Source organism: Antrostomus carolinensis, unplaced genomic scaffold (genome assembly GCF_000700745.2).
Source record: "Antrostomus carolinensis isolate BGI_N321 unplaced genomic scaffold, ASM70074v2 scaffold24705, whole genome shotgun sequence".
NCBI lineage: Eukaryota > Metazoa > Chordata > Aves > Caprimulgiformes > Caprimulgidae > Antrostomus > Antrostomus carolinensis.
In genome coordinates this window covers 23,280-35,569 of record NW_010318773.1, presented here as the reverse complement: position 1 = coordinate 35,569, position 12,290 = coordinate 23,280, and the positions used below count along the sequence as shown (strand labels likewise).

Sequence of the window (12,290 nt, the reverse complement as noted above, 5' to 3'; positions counted from 1 at the left end):
CGTGGAGGCTGAGTAGGGTGGAGGTTGTCTTGAGTTTGCTGTGGATTTGTCCTTGGTGAATGATGCAATAATTCTAGTCACTGCACTGTTTGCTTTATTCGGGCAACCTTGTATTATTTAGGGCCTTCCCAGAGAGCTCTTGCCTACACCAACAGGGATGGGAGGAGAAGGACCTTTATTCCTCATTAGTTCTTAGCCACACTCTGACAAAGTGCAGTCTCTGCCTATGGAGGAGGTGACATAAGAATGAGTCACTTTGAGTCGATGTTTGCGCTTTTGCTCAAATTTATCCTGAAATAGGCTTTCTCTGCTTACTTTCCTTGCCTTATTGGAGATATGCAGAAGGGTGGCTGACTGCCAGGCAGCTGACTCCCTGTTCTCCTATCCCAAAGTAAGTGCAAGGGATTCTGGATAGATTATCCCTAATAGACAAGCTATGCATTGTAAATCTTGAGGGAAGTCCTCTTGTGTTTGAGTAAACCCCTAAAGAGCACTGATCTCCACACTAAAGAAAAGCTTCTGTCTCAAATTCACTGCTGTATGAGATTGCCCTGGTTTTGCATGACCAGCACTTGGGAGGTCTAGATGCCAAACTTCATGGTAAAAGATTCTGCCAACTGTGCCACCTCTCTTCACTGGGTTAGGAAAGCAGTGCCAGCCACTAGAAGTTACAGAGGAGAGACTCTGGTAGGAAAAGGAGAATCCAGGCTCATCTGAGACCCTGTGTGGTAGGCATTAATCAAGGCTTTAAAAAAAATATGAAATGCTCAGTAGTTGTTCAGTCAATACCCATCTCTTGAGGACAGCCTGTTTGAAAGCTGGCACTAAGCAGTTCCCCCTCACCAGTCATCTCCCTGGTTCTGCAGCTGGACTCTGCTGTTTCTTCTGAACACGTCCACTCTGACAAGGTACAATGTCCCTCACAAAATGAATCCACCCAGCAGATGTTTTGGGGCTGAACTGAAGGAAAAACAAACCAAAGAACAACCTTTAGTCTTTTTCAGCCTTTAGTCCGTTTCAGTTGGTATATCTGACATGGTGCTTTACTGGACTGTTTAGTACTGCTGACTGTGCTCCCAACAGTGGCGTGTGGCAGTTTACACAGAGGGAGGAGGGCGACTTTCCTTCTCAGATAATGAATTGCCATATCTGAGGATAATGTCATTTGAATCTGGAAGACCAAAAACCAGCGGGGGAAGAAGCAATATTAGAAAGGAATCTTGCTGTTTACACTGCATGCAGCATTTTGAACAGATAGAGGAGTCTTGGACAGGCTTCAATTTGGTCTTGACTGCTCTGGCCATGATGTCCTTCCAGCAGTGTCTGCTGGCTAGTATGGTTCCCCATATTTGTAGTATTTGCTATTGCACAGCTGCTTTTAAGCTCTCCCAACTTTGCTGTGCTCTGAGAACAAAATTCAGATACAAATGCTTCTACCCTGCCACCTCTTTTTTTTTTTCTTTTTTTTTTTTTAATCTCATTCCCAAAAAAGCAGCAGACTGAAAATGCAGTTCAGCCTCTTGTCGTTCTTTATTCGTGCTAGGTCTTGTCCTCTTTATTCTGTGCAGCTGTCTTTAACGTTAGATGGGTGGTGCTGCATCTGCACCTTCTATCACAGCTAGCACAGGGGGATACCACTAAGTAACTAGAATTTCCCATCAGACTTTGGAGGGGGAAGTTGAAAAAACAGCTTGCTTTAAAAACTAATGGAGGAACTGCTGGGAAGTAGACACTTGAACTGTTAGACTTGCAAGTCTAACTTCTGAAAATTGACTTCAGGTAAAAATTGTACCACTACAGTCCTGGTAGCCCACTACATCTCACTTGATCTCTATATATACCAAATCCATGTAACAAGCATGGAATTTGGCCGTGTTTTACCTCTGTTCCTAAAGCTGCTGGCAAACATGCTAGAAAGACAAGGAAACTTTGAAGAGAAGATCCTTGTTGGACTTCATTGTCTAGTCAGCCTGAAATGGGTAACAAAATTAAGCTGCTGCAATGCCAAAGGATCTGCTGCAACTGACTCTCTGAGGACAAGGGGTGGGCATGCGTGTAAAACTACCCAAAACAATGTTCTAATATAAGTAGGATTGTGCCTTCTTTGAAATAGTTTTGGTTTGACAGCTGGCTGTGGGCAGCATCGAGACTCCAGATTCTTTACTTGGCCTGGAAAAAGAGGGCCCACAGGCTTTTCTGACGAGACTCTCAGGCCACTGGTGGCTGTTGCCAGTATCAATTGTCTGCTAGCCTTAGATTTAAGGCAGTGCAGTAACGTAGCTGTGAAAATTTGCAGTGCTAGCCCTAAAGGTCTTTGCTTTTGTCTTTGCAGGCATCTGGAGTACAAGTTGCCGATGAGGTATGCCGTATCTTCTACGATATGAAAGTGCGGAAGTGCTCTACACCTGAGGAAATTAAGAAGAGGAAGAAGGCTGTTGTCTTCTGCCTCAGTCCAGACAAAAAGTGCATTATTGTGGAAGAAGGCAAAGAGATTCTGGTGGGAGATGTCGGTGTGACAGTTACCGACCCTTTCAAGCACTTTGTGCAGATGCTTCCCGAGAAGGATTGCCGTTATGCCTTGTATGATGCAAGCTTTGAGACCAAGGAATCCAAAAAAGAAGAGCTGATGTTTTTCTTGTGGTAAGCCATCTTCCCAACTCACTCATTCCTCACACGCAGTCCAAGCACTGTGGGTGAGGTCTCTGAGCATTCGTGCTGCCCAGGCTGGCAAGATGGCAGGCTTAAAGTGAGCCGGACAGCCTGATGCCTGTAGTCTGAGCCATGAGATGTTTCACTTGTTCATGCTTGGTAGGACACTGCTTCTCTCTATGCTGGATAATAAATGTCACTAATTGCACTCTTTTTGGTGTATCCCACTAGGGCACCAGAACAAGCACCTCTCAAAAGTAAGATGATCTACGCAAGCTCCAAGGATGCAATCAAAAAGAAGTTTCAAGGTACGTGATACTTGGCTGTGCCGTGCCCCTAGAATGCTTACACAGCAAGGCTTCACTGTTGGTTAATTGACCTTTTTTGTTGTTTTGAGATAACTTTTGAGAGATGAGAACTTCACAGGTGAAATGTGAAGAGCTAAAATGAGCACTGGGTAATACTCAGGCTGTCTGACTCTGAATTTTAGAGGCACTAGAACTGTGCTCAGAACAAGTGCAGGCTTTGCAGTGTGTGACACAGAGCAGCACATTGCACCACACAGGCTAGAAACCGTTAGACTCAAAACTGAACTGAGTTTTGCGCAGAGCTGCCTCTGTGGCAGAGAACTCTCAGCCCTGTGTCTTGAAATGCACGATCTTATAAACTCTCTGTGCTCCAGTAGTAATTAAGAATTCACTTGATTTAGGGATGCAGTTGTGATTAATCATTGCGAAAAGCATTGCATCTCCAAGTGAAGAAGTGAAGTTCTGTTCAGCCTGTCAGGGACCATTAACCAAGGAGTAAAACACCTTGCTGCAGCATTCAGAAATTTCATGCTAAGTCAGTCATTACCATGGCTCGTAGCCAGATAGCATTGCCCCCCCCCTTCAATTCCTCACGCTGTGCTGGGCCACAGTCCTGCAGTGTGCAAGACTGACAGGACCATTGTGCAGCAGTGCCAACCTTCTCAGGACAACTCGCCAGTGGACTGGAACTACCCAGGGAGTCTGTGTGCGGCACCTGTGGAAATTGGTGGGGAAAAAAGAAAAGAAATCCTGAAGAAATTCCGCATTTTTCCACATAAGACAGGCTTGGGTTGTGCTCCCCACCCTCCAAAAAAAGAAGCTGCCATTGATTCCTTAGACCAGCAAAGTCATTCTGGTCTCTAACATCTCAGATTCTCACTCAGATTCATTCTTCCACCCACCTCTCCAGAGCCAGCAGGAGCTGAGTCAGCCATCTTAGTGTGCTTGCGTGTAGCTCCCTCAGCTGCCACATCCAGGGTAGCACTGGAAATGAGGGATTTGCTCATAAGACAGCCTGCAGTGGAAGGGTTGTGACAGTCTGAGCACTGATCTGGTGAAAACTTTCTCCCTGATATTTCTACATTGATATTTGGTGTGTAGCCAGATGTCTCCTGTGACATATTGGGGAGGAAAGTCGTCCCAATTCCTGAGCTAAGGCAGGACTTGCCTGCTTGAGTGACTGGATTGCTTCTTCTAATATTACTACCAAATATGTTTCTTTGGTTACTAGCATGTTGAAATACTGCATTATTGAGTGTTTTGCCTCTTTTTTTAGGCATAAAGCATGAATGCCAAGCAAATGGGCCAGAGGACCTCAACCGAGCTTGCATTGCTGAGAAGCTAGGAGGCTCTCTAGTCGTAGCTTTTGAAGGAATTCCCGTGTAGATGTCATACAGTGCCACAACTCTACAAGCATTCCATGTTTTAATATATCAGTTATGTAAAGCAACCATTCTAGGCAAGGGTTTCACTAACTGTAGGGAAGCTGTCTTGTAGAAATAAAGTAGATTTTGGAGATGTAGCTCGTATGTACAAATGACCCTAAATAAATCAAATCTAAGGATTTATCTTGGTGTATTAATATTTGCATTGGTTGTCCAGCCCAATACTGTCCCCAGTGGATTAACACTAAAGGTCTCAAAAAAATATATATATTTTTTGGTCCAATGCAGCAGTGTATCATGAGATGAAAGAGGGGGAGGTGAGAACAATCTGGTTCCTGTTCTTACTTTTCTAAATTGTAACAAGCAATATTCAGTCGGTCCTTTTGAGGCTACTGGACAAATTGCCAAACTCAAAAAACTTTTCCCCTGTTACTACCATTTAATACGAAACTTTAAAACCTGTAGTTAAAGTTAGGCTAAAGCAACCTGTTGGCACCAAAACTGGGTTAAATTCTTAGCGCTTGCAGTTGCGGAGCAGTACTAATAAAGGCTAATTATGAAGTTAAAATAGAGATGAAATAGACACACTTTTCTGCAGAAATAGTCCTAATCCACTCTCTTGTAAACTCACTGTGCAGTAATAATATTTAAAGGTTCACTTGTTCTGCAGGTTCAATTTCCTTGTTACAAAGTGTCTTGAGGTCTCTTCCAGCCTGAGTGATTCTATAAGAAATTGCTTTTTCTGTTGACATAGTTTAAGTTAGAACTACCTTAGTTTCACTAATACACACTTAGTAGCGGATCGGATGCTTCTGAGGCTTTTACAAGTGCAGATTCTTATATTGGAGCTCTCCAGTTCATGGGTAGTACAATGAGAAGGAACCACATCTTAAAAAGTGGTATTCTCAGCCCCAGTCTTTGGTCACTTGGTCCATTTGTCCATAATTACTATTGATTTAACTTAGAACCAATCAGCCTGACTAATACGGCTTGATCTGGGCTTTTTGTCTGTTAGCTTCTTTAATTCTGTAGAAATGCATGGAAATATCACCTACTAGAAAGTTTGACCTGAAATGCCTTTTGTATGGGGTGGGGGGGGGTGGGGTAGAGAACATTCCTGTGCCAGCTACAGAGATCTTAAAAGCTTCCATGTTTCACCAGTGGTTGAGTAAAGCTGTTTTCCTTTGTGTAATGTGTACATGGGAGTTGCATAGAGTTTTCCTGTATGTCTGTAGAGAAAAAGAAAAAAAACCAAACCACAAAACCCTTAGCCTCCAGTGCGTTACTGTGATGTTCTGTGCGTGCCAAATTGGAATAGCTTAAATAAATGGGGTTTCCCTCCCCTGGGTCAGTGACTGATTCCTCTCTAGTTACCCCCTCCCCCCTTGTGCTGCTCCTGGGAGAGAAAGGATTGGGGGGAAAGAGGCTGGAAGGAAGAGCTGGTGGAGGTGGAGGGAGTTGGGGGGGGGCGGGAAGCAGGTTTATCTGTCTGCAAAGTGTGCTGCCCTCCTTGGCCCTGTGCCCCTCTCACAGCCTGCTGCAGGCTCTAGCTCCCTAACGGCACCTGGTCTCTGCCTTTGAGGCTTTGGACCCAAACTTCCATGGCTTGGAGAGCTTTCTGGGAAACATCTTGTATTTGCAGACTGAGCAGGAGAAGCCCAGCATGTGTCAGTTATTTTGTGCTGCTTTCCCTGCACAAGCTGAGGGAGCTTTCTCTGGCCAGCCCCGTGAAGCCCGGGCGGTCACAAGCTGCCCCCTCCGCCGCCAGCTCTTGCCAGATGTGCAGGGACAGAAAGCTGCGCTGTCCCCACAGCTCCTTGGCGGAGCGTTGGTTCATCTGCGGGGCCAGGGAACTAATGGCCCATTTCCTGACAGCATGTGCCATCTCTGGCCAGGCTGCAGGGTTAAAACCTTTAATTAAAGACAGAGATGGACTCCTTGCTCTAGCTTGGCACCTACGCGAGTCCCAGGTTGGGAGCACCAGGTTTTCCGATGCCAAGAGATCCACCGGAGCGAAGCTTTCTGGTTTTTGAGAAAAGCAAACCGGTCTGGTTTCTGCTGGTGCTTTAAGCCTGTGTTTCAGTCAACTCTGAGCTGGCCAAGTGGGTAATCCTCCTCATAAACAGCTCCTCCTGCCCAGGTGTCTGCAGTCCTGGTCTCTGTCCAAAGTCCATGTTGAGATAAGGAAACCAGAGTGACACAGCGGGAGTGGTGCTGCCTGACAAACAAAGAGAACTCCCAGCCAAGATCCAGCTGATAACTGGTGCCTCCAGACTGTGGGCATCTTTGAAGAGATATCCAGCCCAGGTGACGCCGTGGTGGACTTCTGCCTGGGATTTCCTTCTTTGGTTAGAAAATGGAGCAGGAGGCCCTGCAAACGGGGAAGGATATCAGACCTGGAAGGTAGGAGGGCACTTCCCACAACATGAAAGCCCTTGGATCAGGGACTTGGGTACAAAGTGCCTTAGTGCCTGGACTTTGAGGGATGAGAGGTCTGAGGTGGCACTTTGGGCCTTGGCTAGGTGTGGTCCCACAGCTTCAGCTGATCTAAGAGGCTTTGGCTGGTTTTAGGATCCTTGTAGCAAATCCTGAGGTATGATACTGGCCTCTCTGGAAGAGCACTGCACTCCAGGGCTGGCAGTAGCTCTTAACCTGCAGAGCTATAATGCTTCAGGCTTGTCCACATCATGGAGCTAGCGAGACAATCTTCACCACCTCCCAAGGTTGTTTGGCCTTCTGCAATTGGAGGGATGAAAAAGCCTGGGAAGATGTTTTCTCTTGTGACTGTTTCAAATAATTTCAATTAAGGTTTCTCCCAAATCACCCAGACCTTCTGAGAAGGCAAAGTAAGCAGAGACACAACATGAGGAATGCTTCCTATAGCTTGGCTTGGTTGCTGGGGAGAGAAATTACTTTCTAGTAGGACTGCAGGAAGAAGAAAAAGGTGAAGGGGTTCAGGTGATGGATACAGATCAGAGCCATGCAAGCTCAGCAGCACCACAGCCCAGGTAGCACAGCTGAGCTGCAGCAGGAGCAGAGCTGCTAGAAACCTTTTCAAGTCCATGTGCAGGCAAGGGTTTCCCAAAAGCCATTTTTGTCCGTTACACTGGGGAGAAGATGAGGATGGGAGATGAAAACTGGTAATTCAGGCCTGAGAATGAGCAGCAGATGGTGTAAATGTAGTAATGTGCTACATGAGTAGCTGCTCCAACAAAGATGAACCGGAGTGTATAAGCTATGGCTTGATAAGCCCATGTACCCAGGCTGAAAGGTAACTCCAGCCATGGCTGAAATCGGTGGAAGGATCCAGCATTCCCATCCAAAAATCACCCCAGCTGGGTGACTGCTTGGTCTTTATCAACGAAGTACCTCCTGCAGCACCCTGGTGTGGTGGATTGTACCTGCCCTGAGTACCAGCTGACAGGTAAGAAGCCACAGTGTGGCTTGGCCGTTGTGCAGGTGCATTGTGAAATCCCACCAGCTCTTGGGAGAGCAGGGGCTGGCTGCTCCTCAGCCCTGCACACTGGTGGGCAAGGCTTGGGTTGCTCCTGGCCCCTTGAGATGTCCTTCCTGTTCCACCAAGGTGCCGAGGGAAGAAAAAAATCCCAGTGGTACCACTGCAGGTATTATAAATTAAGCTAAACATCTTTCTCCAAAGAGCTGTGTTTTTTTGAGCCTTGCTTAACAAGACCAGCCCCTCTCTTTCTTCCTTAAGCAGCCAGCTTGGCAATGTGTCCTGGAAGAGCACCATGTCCCCCACTCTGGGGACACCAAATCTGCCCCATCTTCCCCACAGCACACTTGAGATGCTGGCCACCCTCCTGTCCTTGGCCATTTTGGGTGATGTGTTACTGCTCTTGTATTAACGCCTGAGTATCCTGCTCTGTTTTGCACAAGCGCTGACAAAGCCCCAGCAAGTGCAGGAGAAACAGGTGCCTTCAGACAGGGACGGGAGGCAGGTTTTGTGGAGGGGGGGGGGCGCTCAGCTTGTCCCTTCCTCAGCCAGAATTCTGCAGGACCCCACTTTTCTTGCCTGCTCAAAGATGGTGTATTGTTCCCTTCCCTTCCTCCCCCCACCATGTGACTTGCATACCTCTTCTCCAACACGGCCCCAAAAGCCACAATGCTGGGGAGCAAGACACACACTTGCCTGGTCCCGACTGGGTGGAGTCTCTGGTGTCTAATACAGAGGTTGAGCGCACACTGCCTTCACTGGGAACAAAATGGAGGCAGGTCTGTCCCTCATCTCCCTTTCCCATCTCAGCTCTTCACACACCCCAGAGGGACCGAGCGCTTTGGGACTTTCCCCTCTCTCTCAAATCCTGCTGAGGTCAGCATCAGGCTCAGCAGCTTTATTGTGGGGAGACAGGCACCGAGTTGTCACATGGCCTCTGCCACTTCCTAAGAAAGCAGCCTGGAAAAAAATTTAAAAAAGGAGAACAAAAAAAAAGAAGAAAAAAAAAAGGGGGAGAAAAAAAAGAAGAAGAAAAAAGATTTAAAAAGGAAAGCCACAAGGAGAGACCAGAGGACTGGAGCACCCAGCAGTGGTGAGGACCAGCACCACACAGTACCCCCAGGGACAAAATTACAGGGGAGCACCGAGGTTTCAGCAAGCAGGGGGGATGATTCCTGCTAGTACTGGCGTGGCTCACGCCTCTGAGCCCTGTCCCCACGCTCGGTGTGACCCCACAGTAGTGGAGCAGCTACCCCGGCTGCCATAGTGTTGTGGCCCCCGCCGTGCCTGCACGGGGAGCTCGGTGTGCACCACCAGCGTGAAAAGTTTCTCTCCTTTGCTTATATTGGAGAAAAAAAACAACCCAGATGGCTTTTGCAGAACAGCAAAGAGTAGGAAGAATAAAGGATCTGCTCCTGGCCAAAGTAAGGTCCTTCTTCAGCGACCCCAAAGACCTGCCTGGTCTGCAAACTTAAAAAGAAAACCAAAAACCAAACCCAGAAAAATAAAGCAAGGACAAACTCTTTTCACTACCTCACTTTAATTGCATCAGCACTCAGAAATACACAAAAGGATACGTGCCAAGAGCCACCCATCAGCGAGAGGCTTCCTTCCATGGTGGGTCTTACTTTCACACTTCTTTCACTCCAAAAAAAAAAACCAAAACAAAACAAAACGAAAGAAAAAATATAATAATAATTGCACCAGCTGATGTATAAACACAGTCTTCCCTTTTCACACATTCGTGGGTTCTGCCATGACTGGAGGGTGAAGCCCTGGTGCCCGCCCTGACATGGCCAGAGCAGCAGCCCAGGGAAAAAAATGGTTGTACAAAACAGTATGAAGATTTTTCTTAGAAACGTGCCGTGTTTACTGGTTGAGTTTTTTTGAGGTTTTTTTGTATTAAAGATTCAAAACTAAGTTTTGGGTCACTAATGGCTTGTATCTTTTATCTACAGTAAATTCAGCATATATTTTTAGTTTTAGGAATGTGTAAGGCATTTTGGTAAGTTGAATGGTAAGGTCACAGACTTGTCAAACTGAAGTCCCTTCCTTCGAACTGTCCTCTTCCCCCTGGAGAAGGAAAACAAGAGCTGGGTTATTCAACTGGGTCTCAACCTTATTCTCATGGCAGCCCAAGCATCAAAGAATTTCACAGATGGGCCAGGTCCTGCCTTCTAGGCGGGAAGAACCACAACCACCATCTTGTGTGGTCCCAGGACTTCCCGAAAGCCATCTGGATGGCTTCTGGCAGCGAGTGCCACCTTGGCTCTGGCTTTAAACCACCACCTGACACGCGCTTCCCCACAGCCTCTGCTGGCATCAAGGGGAGGGGTGGCCATGGCCACAAGTACCGTTTCCTGAAGCTGTTCTTTCAACTTCTTCACCGTTTCTCTCTCTTTGGCCAGTTGGTCCTGGGTAACCTTCAGTAGCTCCTGTAGTTTGGTTGCTGCTTGGCCCAGGTCCTTTGTTAATTTTTTTTCTTTTTCAAGTCTTTCCTATAAGGGAGTCAAAAGAAGGCATCTCCTGAGCCTCCCTTTGCCATCTAGTGACTTCTCCAAAACACCTTGGGTCATCTTGGCTCTGCACCGAGCCACCTTGGTGGCCACGAGCTAGAGGAGCACCCAGCTCCCTCCATGCCGGCGTCACCCCACCAGCATCACTCTGGCTCCCTGGAGATGCCATGGGCTGAGAAAACCTCATGAGAGCAGAACAGTTTCCCAATAAATGAAAAGCCCAGCCTGCCAAGAGTGTTTGCTCAGAGCATCACCCTTATCTTGGCCAGCACAGATGATGGGGCTGGTACTTGCGCCCTGCTGTCCCTCAGCCATGGTGGAGCTCACAGCCAGCCCCGAGCAGGGAGCTACCTGGAGAGGAACCATCTACCTTGCCCCACCATCCCCAAGAATGATAAATCACACCCACAGTCCTGCTTGGACACAGCTTTTGCTGTCTTGGCTCAACACCAAGCACAAGAGAGCAGGGCAGTCAAATCACCTTGAGATGTTGGGCCTCCTCTGTGTCTGAAGTTGCTGCGTTTTCAGCCAGTCTCAGTTTTTCCAGCTCTGCTTGCAAACTGCACGCTGAGCTCTGGGCCTGGAAGGGGGACACATACTCAATTAGCACATGAGCTAATAGCAAAATGGCTTTAGCAGGGCCACCACAAGAAGTTCTTCAGGTGTGTGAGGGAATGTGACGATGTCTGAGATGCAGACAAACCTTCAAATTAATTATTGAAATCAATTCTTGAGCTTCAGCAGCAGCCAAGAACCTATAAAGGCTTTGCAAACCCTTGCACCCTCCTCACCCACACCTACCTCCTCCAGCTCCAGTGCCAGCTTTTGCCGCAGCACTTGCTCCTTCTCCACTAGTGCTTCATTTTGCTCCAGCTGAGTTTTCAACTGTGTTGAGAAAAAAGGAGAACACTCAGAAATATAAATTTTAAAAAAGACCCAAGAGAGGAGCTAGTAGGAACATCACCAAGAAAGCTGGGCTAGACAGAAGAAATAATGAAAGCTGAAGCTTTGCCCAGGGGACCAAAGAGCAATAGGTACCAGCATCCCCTCCTCTCCACACAAAAGCCAGGAGGATGTTGATGGCAAGTTTGGGGCTCAGCTTTGCATTGCCAGATTTTGCCTGCTCCTCAGGCGATGCAAGCTGGGACTTGGGACAAGAGGCACCCCATGGCAGAGGATGTGCCTGGCAGGTCCCTATGCCCAGAAGGCTCCACACTTATCAAGATTCATAGACTGGTTTGGGTTTGAAAGGACCTTTAAAGGTCATCTAGTCCAAGCCCCTTGCAACAAGCAGGGACATCATCAACTAGATCAGGTTGCTCAGAGCCCTGTCCAACCTGACCTTGAATGCTTCCAGGGATGGGGCTTCTACCACCTCTCTGGGCAACTTGTGCCAGTGTCTCACCACCCTCATTGTAAAAAAATTCTCCCTTCCATCTAGTCTGAATCTCCCCTCTTTTAGTTTAAAACCATCACCCCTTGTCCTGTTGCTACAGGCCCTGCTAAAAGTCTGTCCCCATCTTTCTTACAGACCCCCTTTAAGTACTGAAAGGCCCCAATAAGGTCTCACTGAAGCCTCCTCTTCTCCAGGCTGAACAAGCCCAACTCAGCCTTTCTTCACAGGAGATGTGTTCCATCCCTCTGATCATTCTGATCAGGATTAAAGGAGAGAGACAGAGCCCGGCCCATGGCAGCACCACCACCGGTGAGAGGCATCAGTCCCAAAGGGAACAGCCACTGCTAACATCCTCAACCCGGCTCCAGCAGGATTGATGGAGCCTCTGTAATCCTAATCCCCACTGTCTGGGAAGGGATCCCAGCACAGCTCTGTTGGGGTGTCCCCTTCCTCCAAGGAGGCCCAAGCCCCGAACCCAACTGTGCATCATCACATGGTGATGCTGGCCCAAGGGCTTGCAGCATCCCCTGCCTGCCTCCCCCACACCCTGCCAGCCTGATGCCATGATGGATGGCTCCCAAG

The 12,290-nt window shown here is 47.7% G+C and overlaps 2 protein-coding genes across 2 annotated transcripts in view; one reads left to right on the top strand and one right to left on the bottom strand.

Annotated features, from left to right (window-relative positions):
• DSTN (destrin, actin depolymerizing factor) overlaps positions 1-5,684 on the top strand; it is a 6,760-nt gene extending 1,076 nt beyond the window's left edge. The window contains exons 2-4 of the mRNA XM_010169046.1: positions 2,333-2,640; positions 2,881-2,957; positions 4,234-5,684. Of these exons, the coding sequence (XP_010167348.1) occupies positions 2,381-2,640; positions 2,881-2,957; positions 4,234-4,343 (447 nt within the window). The 5' untranslated portion in view covers positions 2,333-2,380 and the 3' untranslated portion in view covers positions 4,344-5,684. The remainder of the gene's footprint in view (positions 1-2,332; positions 2,641-2,880; positions 2,958-4,233) is intronic.
• A 4,014-nt stretch (positions 5,685-9,698) lies between these two features.
• The window catches only part of RRBP1 (ribosome binding protein 1), a 20,470-nt gene continuing 17,878 nt past the window's right edge, over positions 9,699-12,290 (bottom strand). The window contains exons 20-23 of the mRNA XM_010169045.2: positions 11,114-11,197; positions 10,794-10,892; positions 10,151-10,294; positions 9,699-9,869 (exon numbers count right to left, since the gene is read on the bottom strand). Coding sequence (XP_010167347.1) covers positions 9,831-9,869; positions 10,151-10,294; positions 10,794-10,892; positions 11,114-11,197 — 366 coding nt within the window. The 3' untranslated portion in view covers positions 9,699-9,830. The remainder of the gene's footprint in view (positions 9,870-10,150; positions 10,295-10,793; positions 10,893-11,113; positions 11,198-12,290) is intronic.